The sequence below is a fragment of the Prionailurus bengalensis genome, unplaced genomic scaffold (assembly GCF_016509475.1).
Source record: "Prionailurus bengalensis isolate Pbe53 unplaced genomic scaffold, Fcat_Pben_1.1_paternal_pri Un_scaffold_51, whole genome shotgun sequence".
Taxonomy (NCBI): domain Eukaryota; kingdom Metazoa; phylum Chordata; class Mammalia; order Carnivora; family Felidae; genus Prionailurus; species Prionailurus bengalensis.
The window spans coordinates 37,864-52,970 of NW_025091155.1; the positions used below are offsets into that span (position 1 = coordinate 37,864).

Consider the following 15,107-nt stretch of genomic DNA (forward strand, 5'->3'; position numbering starts at 1 on the left):
ACAAAATCCAAAAAAAAAAAAAAACTCCTACTAAATTTCCTACTTTAAAAGCAATTACACATAAAAATCAAAAAGTGTATACATATATATATATATATATGTTAAAAACCAGAACATTAAAGCAGAAGCCCTTGTACGTGCTCTCTGGATCTAAACTACCTTTTCGGCCTCATTTGGCCATTAACTCTATAAACTGAGCATGGAAGTTCAGGGTTAGGATAATGGAATGCTGACCTTACCAACAATATAAACAATCGATTAATGCATGTTTCCTCTGTTATATATATGTGTATATATACATATATACACATATATACGTGTATATGTATAAAATATATATATACATATATATAATATATATCTAACATACTGTCTTCTTACGCTATAAACTAAAGAAAAGGTTACTAAGAAAATCGGAAGGAAGGGGTGCTGGGTGGCACTGTCGGTTAAAGGTCAGCCTCTTGACTTTGGCTCAGATCATGATCTATACTTCTTGCGTTCAAGCCCCATGATAGGTTCAGCACTGGCAGTGTGGAGCCTGATGAAGATTCTCTCTCTGCCCCCGCTTCCCCTACTAACATGCTCTGTCCACTCTCTCTCTCAAAATAAATAATTAAAAAAAAAGAAGAAAAATAAAATCATAAGGAACAGAAAATACGTTTACAGGAGAGTACTCTATTTATTGAAAAATATCTGTGTGTAAGTGGACTCCCACGGTACAAACCCACCTGGTTCAAGGGTCAACTGCATACCTGTATGATGTCTCCACCAAGAGATTACTGGAACTTAACATAGAGCCAAATTAGAAAATCAAAACCCCGTTCCTACTTTCCCATTCTTTTCTGGACACTATGGCCATTTTATTGGCCTTCAGACATCTTCACATTTCAAACAAGTATTTTCTTGGGGGGCCTGGGTGACTTAGTCGACTAGGCGCCCAACTTTGGCTCAGGTCATGTTCTCAATTTCATGAGTTCGAGTCCTGCATTGGGCTCCTTGCTCTCAGTGCAGAGCCTGCTTTGGATCTTCTGTCCCCCCACCCCGCTCTCAACAATAAACAAACATTCACCAAACAAAGTATCCTCAATATATAGTAAGTCACTAAAAGCCACTGCGATCATTTTGTCTTCTATTTCTATAGCACGCTTTACAGTTTACAAAACGTTGCCACATTTGTTCATTCCACATAACCAAGAGGTGGGTATTAGTGCCATTTTTAGGAACGAGGTCATTGACATTCAAGCAAGTTTTTCCAAGATGCCACAGCTAGGAAGTGACGGAACCAAGATGCTAGCATGTCTTTTGATTTCAAGTACAGTGCTTGTAGCATTATGCAGCAGCTGCCTGAGCCTAAGAGATCAGGACCTTTTCACCTCCTTCCCTAGTTGTCACCTTAGAATAGGTCATCATTACTTTACTTACATTACCACAAGTAGGACTGCGAAGTTATTTTAATTATCCAAAATGGGTTTTACTTATTGAAGCACCACTAAACCAAACTGTGGTCATCATAATCCCAATGCTCCTTGTAGATCTACTTGACAATCCAAATATATTATTATCAAGTCCCAGGCCATATCTTTGGAAGGTTCAAGTTGTAAACACCATAATCCAAACTCTTTCTGGATGTCAGGAGGAGTCTGACACATGATCCCATATACACCACAGGATCATACACTTGGCCATACGTTGACCTAGAGTAATTCTTTAGTGTTTCAGATACCTTAACTTCAAAACCCAAACTCATTCCCTCCAAGCCTTCGTTTTCTGCACTAATACTACACAACTTTCATTACGTCTGCAAATTAGCAGAACTCTACTATGCTGTGTGCTCATAATTAACACATAATTATTTTATCACATATAGGAAAACATAGAAGGAAGTTGTTTCTGTGGGCAAATGCAGAGATGAGAGAGTGAAGTCAAAGCATCTCTTGGACGTTTTAACATCACTCCATGCTTATACTTAAAAATAAGAAGAAGACAGTACCTCAGGAAGAGAAGGTGATTCTACATCTTCCTCTTCTCCTAATTCTAATGCTGACATCATATCTAGAGAATACGGCCACAGATAAATTAATGAAAACATGTGTTACTATGAACTTTAAACACATACACAAGTCTATCTCCATTCATGAATATTTCAATAAAATAAAAGCAATAGCAGAAAAGATGTTCAGGGGGTTCAAGATTTTCCGGAAGTAAAAGGGGGTCGTACTTGGGATACTCAGAAAGAAAGATAGCAACAGAAAAATATCTTCACGAAAAAAGGATAATATATTTGGATCTACATACTTTTAGATTTTTCTCATACTAGTATTGAATCATAGGAAAACAACTCACAGAGATTCACTAGCTTACCACTTCTGCAATTTTTATGCACTCCACCAGCAGAAGTCACACTGTCATTAACTGTTTGCTCTGGTGGCACATTTTCAATAATACCAACACCATCTTCCTTTGCTTCCATTGCTGACTTTGCTGTTCCTTCCTAGAAAAACAGCACAGAACAAAAACCCAACTTCAGAAAAACATCACATTAATTCATTTGGTCATGCACTCACCCACTCGGAAAGACAAGCACATACTGTATCTGTCAAGTCACAGCCACGATCCGGGGAGGAGCTGGAAAGAGAAATAAAAGACAGACCTGTTCTATATGCTAGTAGCGGTAGAGATGCATGAAAACAGGTAAGGACAGAAAAATACCATCCTCTAGTTCTACAAGGGAAGTGAATAACATACAGTGAACGCACAAAGGAGGAAACACTTACATTTGGGAAGCTCAGCAAACGCTGGGAAGATAGGGCTGTATCTTAAAAGACAAAGTGCACGGGGAGGGTGTGAAGGGCATTCTAGAATGAGCAAAAGGATCAAGTATGAAATAACATAGTAAGTGACAACACCTATGCAATATGGCAAACCTGGAACAGAGTTATTGGGAATGGGATAGACAGAGAGATATTACCGGAACATCAGGACGAAACCAAAAAAAAAAAAAAAAAAAAAAAAGAGCAGTGTTATGCTAGAACAAGAATTTTCTCCTTCAGGTAATGGGGATCCATTGAATAAGCAGAGGAGTGACCTCGTCACAAGTATATTTTAGAAAGGTCACTCTGGCAATGTAGGATGTAGGACAATGTAGGCAATGTAGGATGAACGTAAAGACAGCAAAACCAGAAGAGTACTGCAAAATTATAGGTGAGAGAGTGAATTACAGGAATAACATATGAAAAATGGGAAGCAGGTACAAACTATCGAATGTGGTGAGTGACAGCATGCGGTCATTTCAGGGAAGTTCGGAGTCCAGGACTTTTCCTGTTTCGGGAATGCTATTTATTAGACGAGGGAACACAAATGACAGAGCAGATTACAAAGAGTCGGGAAAGAGGAAAGGGAAAGCGTCAGAAACAATGTCTTTAAACTAGGGCATATTAAATTTAAAGTACCCCGTGGACGTAGGAAGAAAATGTTAGGGCCGCCTGGATGCCTCAGTCAGTTAGCACCTGACTCTTGATTTTGGCTCCGGGCATGATCTCACAGTTCATGGGTTCAAGCCCCCCATCTGGTTCTGCGCTGACAGTGCAGAGTCTGCTTGGGATCTTCTCTCTCTCCCTCTGTCTCTCTGCCCCTCCCCACTTGTGTTCTCTCTGTCTCTCTCTCCAATTAATAAATGAATAAACTTAAAAAAAACAAAAAGACAGAAAATTCAGATCAATACAGTTCAAGTAAGAAAAAAGCCCATCATAAATATCTATAAAACATATTGAACTGATATAATAATGCAAACCTACACAGAACTCTGAAGTTGTGAAAAGGAAAGTAAAGGGAGGCGGGAGGAGTTCAGATGGCAGAGGAGGGGGATCAGAATTTCCCTTGTCCCTCAAACACAGCAGTATTGAGGTCACAACACTTGGAATGCCAGAAACACAGGCTGCAGAAGGACAGAAAAATCTCCACATGTGCAAACAGACAGCTTGGCGGGACAGAAGTGTGTGTATGTGAATTGGAAGAAATAAAATGGGCAGCACAGGCATAGAGTGGGGGAAGCCCTTTGGTGGAGAAATGAAAGGAAGAGAGAGAGGCTGTGGGAAGTGCATTTGGATAAGAGAAAACCTGTCCGGACCACCGACCAAGGAGAGGTCCAGAGAGCCAGTTTCTACTTTGCAAAACAGCCTTAGAAGCCAAAAAACAGAATGTTCAAGTTTTCCAGACTTTCTCTAGACCAGAGCTGCCACCTCCCATGCCTGGTGGGGAGGGAGCCGCCCTTAGGCTTGGTAGCAATCTCAGGGCTACACTGGGAGAGAACACCTTGAGTATGGTGGAAAGAGGAGGTATTGCCCTGCCCAAGGGAAAAAGACGAGCCAGGCACGAGCCAGAGGCCCTCTGTCCACTGCGCACAGTGGTGCAACTCCACTACCAGGTCCGAGCAAAGCGGGATCCTACAAGGTTTTGAATCCCAGCTCAGTGCTCAGGGAGCACAGGAGACTGTGCAGCAGGGCAAGCCGGCCCCCCAGGCTATTCTGTGAGGATGGCCTAAACAGTGAGTTTTGAGACACCTCGTGTGGGCAGGAGAGATTGGGAGGTCGCCATTTCTCTCCCCATGACCTACATCGTGGGGCTTCAGGGAATGGACAGTGAGCCTCCGTGGAGGCAGCCTATTACACCAAACCCTGCCTCTCTGTGCCTGGTAACTGCTTCTCTATGGGAGTGAGACTGACACTGATGGGACCAGACAGCCCCTCCCCTAGACCAGCACAGCCACCAGTCCCAGGCACCAACAGACAACTCTCCTCTGGTTTTCTTAGTTTTTTTGTTTGTTTTCATTTGAATTATAGTTCTTTTTATCTTTCCTTTTCTTTTTTAATGTTTATTTCTGTATTTTGAGAGAGAGTGAGTGATCAAGCAGGAGAGGTACAGAGAGAGGGAGAGAGAGAGAGAATCCGAGGAGGATCCATGCTCTCACTGCAGAGCCTGGTGGGGGTATTGAACCCACCAACAGCGAGAACATGACCTGACCCAAATTCAAGAGTCAGACGCTTCACCAACTGAGCCACTCAGGCGCCCATCTTTTCTTTCCCTTTCTTGTCTTTTCCCTTTTTTCTGGTTCTACCCTCCTCTTTCCTCTTCTCCCTCTGGAATCAGGGAGAAGAGGAAGTGTATGTATATATATATTTACATATGTAAATAAACATATATATATATATACATATATACACATATATACATGTATATTTTGTGTGTGTGTGTGTGTGTGTGTGTGTGTGAGAGAGAGAGATTCTTTGTTCTTCTGTTCTGGTTCCTTGTTTGTTTGATCGGGCATTTTCTCTATACTTTTCCAGATCTCCTTCATTTTCCTCCCTCTCTTTCTACATTAAGCCCTAGAGCTCCTTTGAGTCACTGCCTGGTCTTTTTTTCCACTCCTGTCACTTCTCTCTTTGTTTGGGCTAAGGATTCTTCACCACCCTCTTCTCCTTTTTCCCAAGATTACATCAACAAACAAATCAAAGCACACCGGGTGGAAGGCCCAAACTACCACTCCAAGTAGTGTGAGAAGCAAGCAAAGATGCACCAAAAGAGTGCACACAACACACCCCAAAAACACTCGTTCGACTGCCAGGCTCTGGACAGTGTGTGACCCCTTCTTAATACAGTAGTACTCACAGGTGTGGGACACAGAACAAGCTATTACAACACATAAAGGACAGGAAACTAGCCAAAACGACAAAACGGAAGAATTCTCCTCAAAAACAATTCCAGGACGAAAGGACAGCCAGACAAGTGCTCAAAAGAGACAGAAACAATATATCTGATCAAGTTTTTGGAATCGTCACGTTGAATGCTGAAAACGAAATGTTGTAAAGGAGATACAACATAAACTAGATGCAGTGACAGCAAGGATGGGTAAAGAAGCAGACAGAATCGGTGAAACAGAAGATATGGACAAAGATGAAGCAGAGAAAGGAAAGAAACGAAATGACTAGACCACGAGGCAGGTACCAGAGATCTAATTGATTCAGTAAGACGAAATAATAGCCACATCATAGGAGTCCCAGAAGAAGAAGAGTGAGAGAAAGGGGCAGAAGGTTTATTTGAACAACTTATAGCTGAGAGCTTCCCTCATCTGGGGGAGGAAACAGGCATCCAAGTCCTGGCAGCACAGAGAATTCCCTTCCAAATCAACAAAACCAGGTCAACACCACAACATGTTCAAAGCGAAACCGGAAAAATACAAAGATCAAGAGAGAATTCTGAAAGCAGCTAGGGACAAACGGGGCTTAATCTGCAAGGGAAGACACATAAGGGTAGCAGGAGACCTGTCCAATGAAACTTGGCAGGGCAGAAGGGAGGGGTAGGAAACAGTCAATGTGATAAATGGGAACATATGCAGCAAAGAATCCTTTCCCCAGCAAGGCTGTCATTTAGAATAGAAAATGACAGAAAGGCTTTCCAAGACAAACACAACCTAATGGAGTTCATGAACACTAAATCAGCCCTGCAGGAGACCCTAAGGGGCGACTCTGTGAGTGGAAAGCAGCAGAGACTACAAAGGACCAGAGGCCTCACCAAAAGCATGAAACCTTCAGATAACACAATGACACTAAATCCATATCTTTAACTAATCACTCTGAGTGTGAATAGACTCAATGCCCCAATCAAAAGACACAGGGAATCCGAATGGATAAAACACAAAACAAAACCAAAGAACAAGATCCATCTATATGCTGTCAACAACACACTGATTTTAGCCCCCAGGACACCTCCAGAGTCAAAGTGAAGCTATGGGGAACCACCTATCATGCTACTAGAAGTCAAAAGAAAGCTGGAGTCACCACACTTCCACCAGAAAGACTAGATTTTAAACCAAACACTGTAGTAACAGATTCAGAAGGACATTAGATCGTAATTAAGGGGTCTATCCATCAAGAGGAGCTAACAATTATAAATGTTTATGTCCCCAAAGTGAAAGGCCCACATGTATGGATCGATGAATCACAAACATGAATAAATGTATACATACAAATACCATGATTGTAGACGACTTTAAGACTCCACTCGGGGCAATAGGCGGATCGTCAAGGCAGAAAATCAGTAAGAAAACACAGATCCTATGTGTCATTGGACCAGATGTATTCAGATATACATACATATATATTGGCCTTAATATATACATTTACATACATGGATATCAACACCGATATATTGAGATCTCTTCGTCCAACAGCAGTAGAATGCACATTCTTCTTAAGTCCACATTGAACATTCTCCAATATAAATGACATCCTGGGTCACAAAACAGCCCTCCACAAATATAAAACGACTGAGATCATACCTTGCATATTTTCAGATCACAACAACAAGCACTTGGTCATTCTTTCTCTCTCTCCCTCCCTTTCCAAGAGGAATACAAACATTACAAAAACATTTAGCTCACCTCCTTCCAAGAAAGAGAAGAAAAGAATAATAAACCTTGTGGGGCAATGAGTCCTGGATGGAAACCACACACAGACAGTAGAATTCCATAACCAATATGTTGACAATGGAGTTGACAGAAAGTGATGTACTAAAAGAACAGACACTAAAGAAATGTTTTCTGCAAAGACAAATTAGGGTAGGGGTAAATCATTAAAAAAGAGCATGGTGGGGGGGGGTGGGACACGTCGGTGGCTCAGTCAGTTCAGCCTCCAATTTCAGCTCATGAGTCATGATCTCCCGGTTTGTGGGTTTGAGACCTTCATTGAGCTCTGTGTTGACAGCTCGGAGCCTGGAGCCTGCTTTGGATTCTGTGTCTCCCTCTGCCTCTACCCCTACCCCGCTTGCACTCTGTCTGTCTCTCTCTCTCTCTCCAATATAAATAAACTTTTAAAACATAAAAATTACATTAAAAACTATGGGGGGAGAAGAGGAAAAAAGGAAACAATATAAGACACGACCAATCAATCAAGCATGAGCTTAAGACAAGGAAGAAAAGGAGAAATGTGAGCAAAATAAGGTAAGTGGAAACAACATATATTTTTCAACAGGTACATAAGTAGGATTGGGAATATACTATGAACAGTAGTGTATATATATATATATGTTATATATATCTATATAGTATATATAGATATAGTATACATATATAGTGTATATATAGTGAATATATATAGTGTATATATATAGTGTATATATATAGTATATATATAGTGTATATATATGGCATATATATATACACTATATGTATATAGTGTATATATATATACTATATATATATACTACATATATATAGTATATATATAGTATATAAATATATAGTGTATGCATATATAGTATACATATATATAATGTATACGTAAAACAGAGGCTTTGATTCACAGTGTATCCCTAATAATACTGACTTTTAGCACTCTACAGTTATCTGGTTATAAATACTGTAATATTTAAGTTTTTTCACTATAAAATAAATTGTTCGATTACTGGCATCTATCGCTTCCTAAAAGCTATAAATTCTTACTGGACCAACGAAAAAACAGAAAAAGAAAGGTTTCTAACACATCAACTTTCACTATGGAGAAAGAACTGGGAATGAGAATTCTAGAAAGAAATGTGAACCTTCAAAGGATGTATGTGACGGGACACAGATGGGGTTGAAAAAACAAAGGCTGAGGACTTTTTCTCTGCAATTCTAAGCTCACAATGGGAGGAGACTAAAAATATATGGTAACCTTCTTTCGTATGTAACTCCTGATTTTCTCAATAGAATTCCTTTGCGTTTATACGTATTAAACACTAAACGGAATATAAACTGAAGCCTGACTTTTTAAATTCACATATCTAATTGTGATACATCATGCGTATTTCATTACTTTTCAAATTCCATTCTACGGAATTCCATTTCCCTACTCATTTTTTCACATTCAAAACCTATGACATTGCTTCTTCCAAGCAAGACTTCATTCTAGGAGCTCCAGGAGTCAAACAAGTATGTTTCCTAACCTCCAGTAGCTTATAATGATTTAGGGGCTTTGAAAGGAATATTTAAATAACTATCAGATGTCTGAAACTTTAAATTTTAGAATCAGACACAAGGACTAGGAGGAGATATTTTTAAAAGCTAGAATATGAAAGATTTCTGAAATTAGAAACTTGACAACTTGGCTAAGAAGAGCCTCTGCTCATAGGACTACTCTTCTCAGCAAAATACGTATTCTTCAGGGAGATGCACAATTTTAACTTACTCTTCATGGAGTTATTTCAAAAATACAGGGAAACACCTTTGTAAGGTAAATGTTGAGAAATAATGTAAACATCTAAGTTTCTACATTTTCTATATTATTTTAGTCTAAATATAGAACAAAGGATAGAGACAAGGAAAATCCTGTATCTCGCTCTCAAAATAAAAAATTGCCTGGGGCGGGGGCAACATACAATAGATAATTGGATCCAATAAGATTTCATTAGGCTTCAGTATTATCAGTCATGTTAGTATCACAGTAAGCATCCTTATCCTTAACCAAATGTCATATTTCCTCCATTATGGGAAAGCTTTTCCCAATATAATTCAACGGTCATTATATATTTTCCAGCCCATTCTTTTCTCAGCCCCCACCCCTAGGATTTACCAAAGTAAAACAAAACAAAACAAAACAAAAAATTCAACGTGTCATGTATCTGTCAAGGGGTTTGTACTTGCTAAATTTCCATTACACACATAAAATGATGATGCACAGGCTACTCTTAAATTTTCAGAGTAAATAAGAGGGAAAACTAAATTCAGAGCAGGAAAGTGAGTTTCACAGGAGGGTACTTTACCTTGGTACCGAAATCTACGTCTTGGCTAGCTGATGTAGGCCATGAATCTCCAGGACCAGGTTTGTCAGAAAGCCTTTAGAGCAAAAATATACAACAAAAACATGTTCACTTTTTTAAAAACAAAAAAACAAAATTTCAAAAATTAAGTGAAAGGTCAGCTATCTGTTTATTCAACGAAGTTTCTTATTATAATTAAAAGTTGGCCTCTGTTTTTTCCACTAAGTTTTATTTTAATTCCAGTAATATTAACATCCAGTACGGGCGCCTGGGTGGCGCAGTCGGTTAAGCGTCCGACTTCAGCCAGGTCACGATCTCGCGGTCCGTGAGTTCTAGCCCCGCATCAGGCTCTGGGCTGATGGCTCGGAGCCTGGAGCCTGTTTCCGATTCTGTGTCTCCCTCTCTCTCTGCCCTCCCCCGTTCATGCTCTGTCTCTCTCTGTCCCAAAAATAAATAAAAAACGTTGAAAAAAAATTTTTTTAAAAATCCAGTGTTATATTAGTTTAAGTTGTACAATACAGTGATTCATCAACTCCATACTCACCCCGTGCTCATCATGACAAGGGCACTCACTCCATCATCCCCATCACCTTCTTCACGCCGCCCACCACACACCTCCTCTCTGGGAATCATCTGTTCTCGGCAGTTAAGAGCCTGTTTCTTGCTTTGTCCCCCCTTTTTTCTCTCCCTTTGCTCATCCGTTGTTTCTTAAGTGCTACACGAGTAAAATCATATGGTGTTTGTCTTTCCCTGACTTTGCTTAACATACTACTCTCAGGCTCCATCCAGGTGATTGCAAATGGCAAGAGTTCATTGTTTTATGGTTGAGTAATATTCCAGTGTGTGTGTGTGTGTGTGTGTGTGTGTGTGTGTGTGTGCGTGTGTATGGATATACATATTCCACACACACATACATATAAGACTTCTTCCTCGTTCACTCATTTGTCAAAGGACGCTTGAGATGGCTACTGGAAATAATGCTGCAATAAACACAGGGGTGCGTGTGTCCCATGGAATTCGTGTTTTTGTATTCTCTTGGGTAGTATCCACGAGTGCAATTACTGGATCATAGGAGAGTTCTGTTTTTAAGTTTTTGAGGAACCTCCATACTATTTTCCACAGGGGCTTCACCCACTTGCATTTCCACCAACAGTGCAAGAGGGTTCCCTTGTCTCCACATCCTCGCAGACACTTGCTTCTTGTGTCCTGGAGTTTAGCCATTCTGATAGGTGTGACGTGGCATCTCGTTGTAGTTTTGGGGAGCATCTTTACATGTGTCTGTTGACCATCTGTATGGTGTCTTTGGAAAAATGTCTGGTCATGTCTTCTGCTCATTTTGAAACTGGGGTTTTTTGGAGGGGGGTGTTGACTTGTATCAATTTTTTATACATTGTGGATACTAACCCTTTACTGGATTTGCAAAACATCTGCAAATATGTTCTCCCATCCCAGAGGTTGCCTTTTAGTTTTGACGGTTTCCTTCATGGTGCAAAAGCTTTGTAGCTTGATGTAGTCCCCATAGTTTGTTCTTGCTTTGTTTCCCTTGGCTCAGGAGACAGAACTAGTAAAATGTTGCTACAGCCACAGTCAGAGAAATGACGGCCTGTGCTCTCTTCAAGGATTTTTTTTTTTTATGGTTTCAAGTCTCACACTTAGGTCTTTAATACATTTTATTTGTGTGTATGGTAAATAAATTGCTCCAGGTTCATTCTTTGCATGTGGCTTGTCCACTCTTCCCAACACCATTTGGTGAAGAGACGGCCTTTTCCCCAGTGCATAGTCTTTCCTGTTTGTGGAAGATGAACTGACCATACAGTGGTGGATTTAGTTCTGGGTTTTCGGTTCTAGTCCATTGAGCTATGTGGCTACTTTTTACGCCAGTACCCACCATACTGTTTGGATTACTGCAGCTTTGGAATAAAATTGAAATCTGAGATTGTGATACCTCCAGGTTTCCTCTTTTGCAATATTTCTTTGGCCATTCAAGGTCTTTTGTGGTTCTATACAACGTTTAGGATTGTTTGTCTAGCTCTGTGACAAATGCTGTTGGTACGTTGACAGGGATTGCATTACATCTGTAGATTGCTTTGGGTAGTGTAGACACTTTCAAAATAAGTATTCTTCCCATCTATGAGCATCGGATGTCTTTCTCTTTCCGTCACCTTCAATTTCTTTCATCAGTGTTTTACGGTTTCAAGAGTACAGGTCTTACAAAATTTGGACCCCGTTTTAAAAAAGCTTTCCGTTCGCTGTTTTGCCTCCACCTCTCCTAACCTGTGAAATCTCCAGGAAAGACCCAGTCTGAGTTTCCATAACCAAGGGTGACAAGCAGGGAATTCTCTGAAATGGTTGAAAATTAAATCTACAGACGTTACCACAATGACTTCTCACCTCACATCTGTCAGAATGGCACAATTTCAACACACAGGAAACAACAAGGGATGCTCAGGGTGTGGAGAAAAAACAACCCTTGTGCACTGGTCGGGATGTAAATTGGTATCGCCACAGTGAAAGCCAGTATGGAGGGGCCTCAACAAATTAAAAATACAAATACCATAGGATCCAGTAATTCCACTACTGGGTATTTCGTTACCCAAGGGAAATGGAATACTAATTTGAAAAGATATATGCACCCCTATCTTTATTATAGCATTATTTACAATAGACAAGATATGGAAGCAACCCAATTGTCCATCAACAGATGAACAGACCATGTATACACACACCCATACACACACACACACACACACACTGGAATATTACACAGCTATAAAACAGAATGAGATCTTGCCATCTGCAATAACATGGATATACCTAGATGGTATGAGGCTAAGTGAAATAAGTCAGAGAAAGACAAATCCTATATGATTTCACTTCTATGTAGAATCTAAAAAAGGGAACAAATGAGCAAACAGAGAAAAAGCAGAAACAGACCCATAAATACAGAGAATTGACTGTTGCCAGAAGGGAGGGGAGGTGAAGGGATGGACAAAGTGGGTGAAGGGGAGAGGGAAGTTCAGGGTTCCAGTTATAGAATGAATAAATCACAAGGATCAAAGGTACAGCATAGGGAATCTAGTCAGTGGTATCGTAATAGCATTATACGTTAACAGATGGAAGCGACACTTATGGCGGGCATGGTGGACCATCCAGGGTTGTTGCATCACATTTAAATTGTGTGTCAGGTAGACATCGATTAAGTAAATTTACCAAAGTAAATGTTTCTATGATATGAGTGGAAGTACTAACTAGAGAATAAAAGATAAAAACTTACCAAGGTCAACTCTTTTCCTCCACTGGTCTTGCCTTATTTTGGTCCATCATAACTAGCAAGACCTTCCACGCCTTCAGGGGCATTCAGCTACCCAAGAAGACAGACTGCAAACAAAATGGTCCTGGTAGTTGTGCCTCTATTTCTCTATACGCTGCCTGAATATTTTCTTCCCGATGAGCTCCCACTCCTATATCACTCTTTGGCATGGCTCAGTGGCTTTCTCCAACCTTTCAATTTTTAGGTTGTGAAGGCACAGACTCCTACAACAAGGATGGGCTCAAATGACCGAGGGTAGGAGCCATGTCCTGCTCCTGGAGAACAAGCGAATTGGGAGTCTCAGTCATCCACACAGTCACCTCAACACAGGCATGTTATCACCTATCCAGATGAAGCTCCCTTACTGATTTGACAAGTCAGTCCTACCCGTGCCCAGCCCTCCAGGTACATGGGAAGGGCATCACAGATTTAGGCAAAGAGTGGAGTGAGGAGACAGCTTGCCTTGGGCCATACATCTCTGTTGTTCAGAATCTCCACCCCCCACCCCCAATTCCTTCAGTGGATCTAAGCCATCCTCCCTCAGTTGGGGTGGAAGTAGATGATATCATAGTTTTACTTGCTGTAAACAGACTCTTCCCAGCAGCTCAAATGATTTTTAATCTCTCTCATCAGAAAATCTGAAGTATGCTCGCACCTTCAATGAACCCAACACACACAAAACCAGAAACCTGGTCAGGACCCTCTTGAACACTCTAGTTGAATATGCCTTTCTAAACAACTCCCCTAATCCTGGGTCCTTCATTCGTGTCATTCGCCTTTATCTTACTTGGCATAAACCCCCATATTCTGACGTCTCTTCTAAAACTCTTATTCCTATCCAACTCAGTGTTGTTCTTCTTGAAACCTGCTCTCCTCTGCTAATTCGATTCTTACTCTCCTTCATTGTATTCATAAGATACACTCTCCAGCTTTCTATTATTAAAACATTTGCCTGCAAGATGAAGACAAAAAAGAAACAAGTAAAGGAAAGAAAGAAACCAAGAAAAGAACCCGAATTGAAATCTCATTTCTGTCACTTATCATATCCAAATAGGTCACTTCAATCTCTTTTGAGTTTCAAGTTCTCCATGGAAACAACCATTGGGCAAGGAGGTTAAACAGAGGTTGAAGTACCAGAGGGTATTTTGATGAATTAATCTCTGAGGTTCCCTAAATCATGAGATTCTAAGTGCTTTTGATTTGGCCTCTGGAGAAATGGAGAGTCCTTCGCTGGCAGAAGTGGAAAAATTAATGGAAAAAAAATACCAAGAAAATCAGAGAAAAAAGTTAAAAGGCAAAAACACAGTACAGAAAAGTCATGGGGAAACACAACTCCAAACAAAGAAAAAGCTTCCTAGAACTAGTCAAGGGTACTAGCCCAAAGGGAAACCAGACTGGGAACTTAGGCAACAGAGAATCATAGAGCAAAATCCTCAAAAGAGAGGCTGAATTTAATTAACGTAACATGGTCTACAACTAGATATCCTTCCCTTACAGAAAAATCATTTGGCTCAAAAGAGGAGATATCACCACATCTAAGGAGCTGCCTGACAAGATCTTGCTTATTATGTAAAAGCCGTGACACCATGGCCATAGCTGACATCCACCCTAAAATCTCTGATGGTAAAAGCAAGGGACTAGTTGCCACTGCACTAATGACTTTTGTCAGCACTAGTGGTCAAGTATATAAGGGCAAATGCTTGGACTAACCTGGATTCTTAAGAAAACCCTCAATTAGAGTTCCGACATCATTACCTTTGACATTCTGAGTTGATCTGCACTAGGATCTCTATCTTCATCTCAGAGCTGCTGAGGAACCAGAGAATGGATGTGGAAGCTTCACGGGCTGATGGGCAAAGCCCTCAGCTACTCATTAACTATGCAATCATGGGGCGAGTAATCCACCTCCCTGAACCACATTTGCCAAAGAAATAAAAGGTAGGCTACAATAACACAGCTACTTTGCAAAGCTATGCAGTGACTATATAACTGAACAGATGTTACCCAT

General features: G+C 40.5%; 1 protein-coding gene across 5 annotated transcripts in view; it reads right to left on the reverse strand.

Moving 5' to 3' along the window:
• Positions 1-15,107, reverse strand: part of LOC122478332 (ankyrin repeat domain-containing protein 26-like) — a 28,970-nt gene that overhangs the window by 7,723 nt on the left and 6,140 nt on the right. Inside the window, exons 4-7 of one of the 5 annotated variants that reach the window (XM_043571957.1) lie at positions 14,855-14,905; positions 9,793-9,865; positions 2,362-2,491; positions 1,991-2,052 (exon numbers count right to left, since the gene is read on the reverse strand). In XM_043571957.1, coding sequence (XP_043427892.1) covers positions 1,991-2,052; positions 2,362-2,491; positions 9,793-9,865; positions 14,855-14,905 — 316 coding nt within the window. Of the gene's footprint in view, positions 1-1,115; positions 2,492-9,792; positions 9,866-12,764; positions 14,906-15,107 lie in introns of those variants that run through there. The other 4 variants (XM_043571958.1, XR_006295941.1, XR_006295940.1 and 1 more) reach the window with 4 other exon arrangements.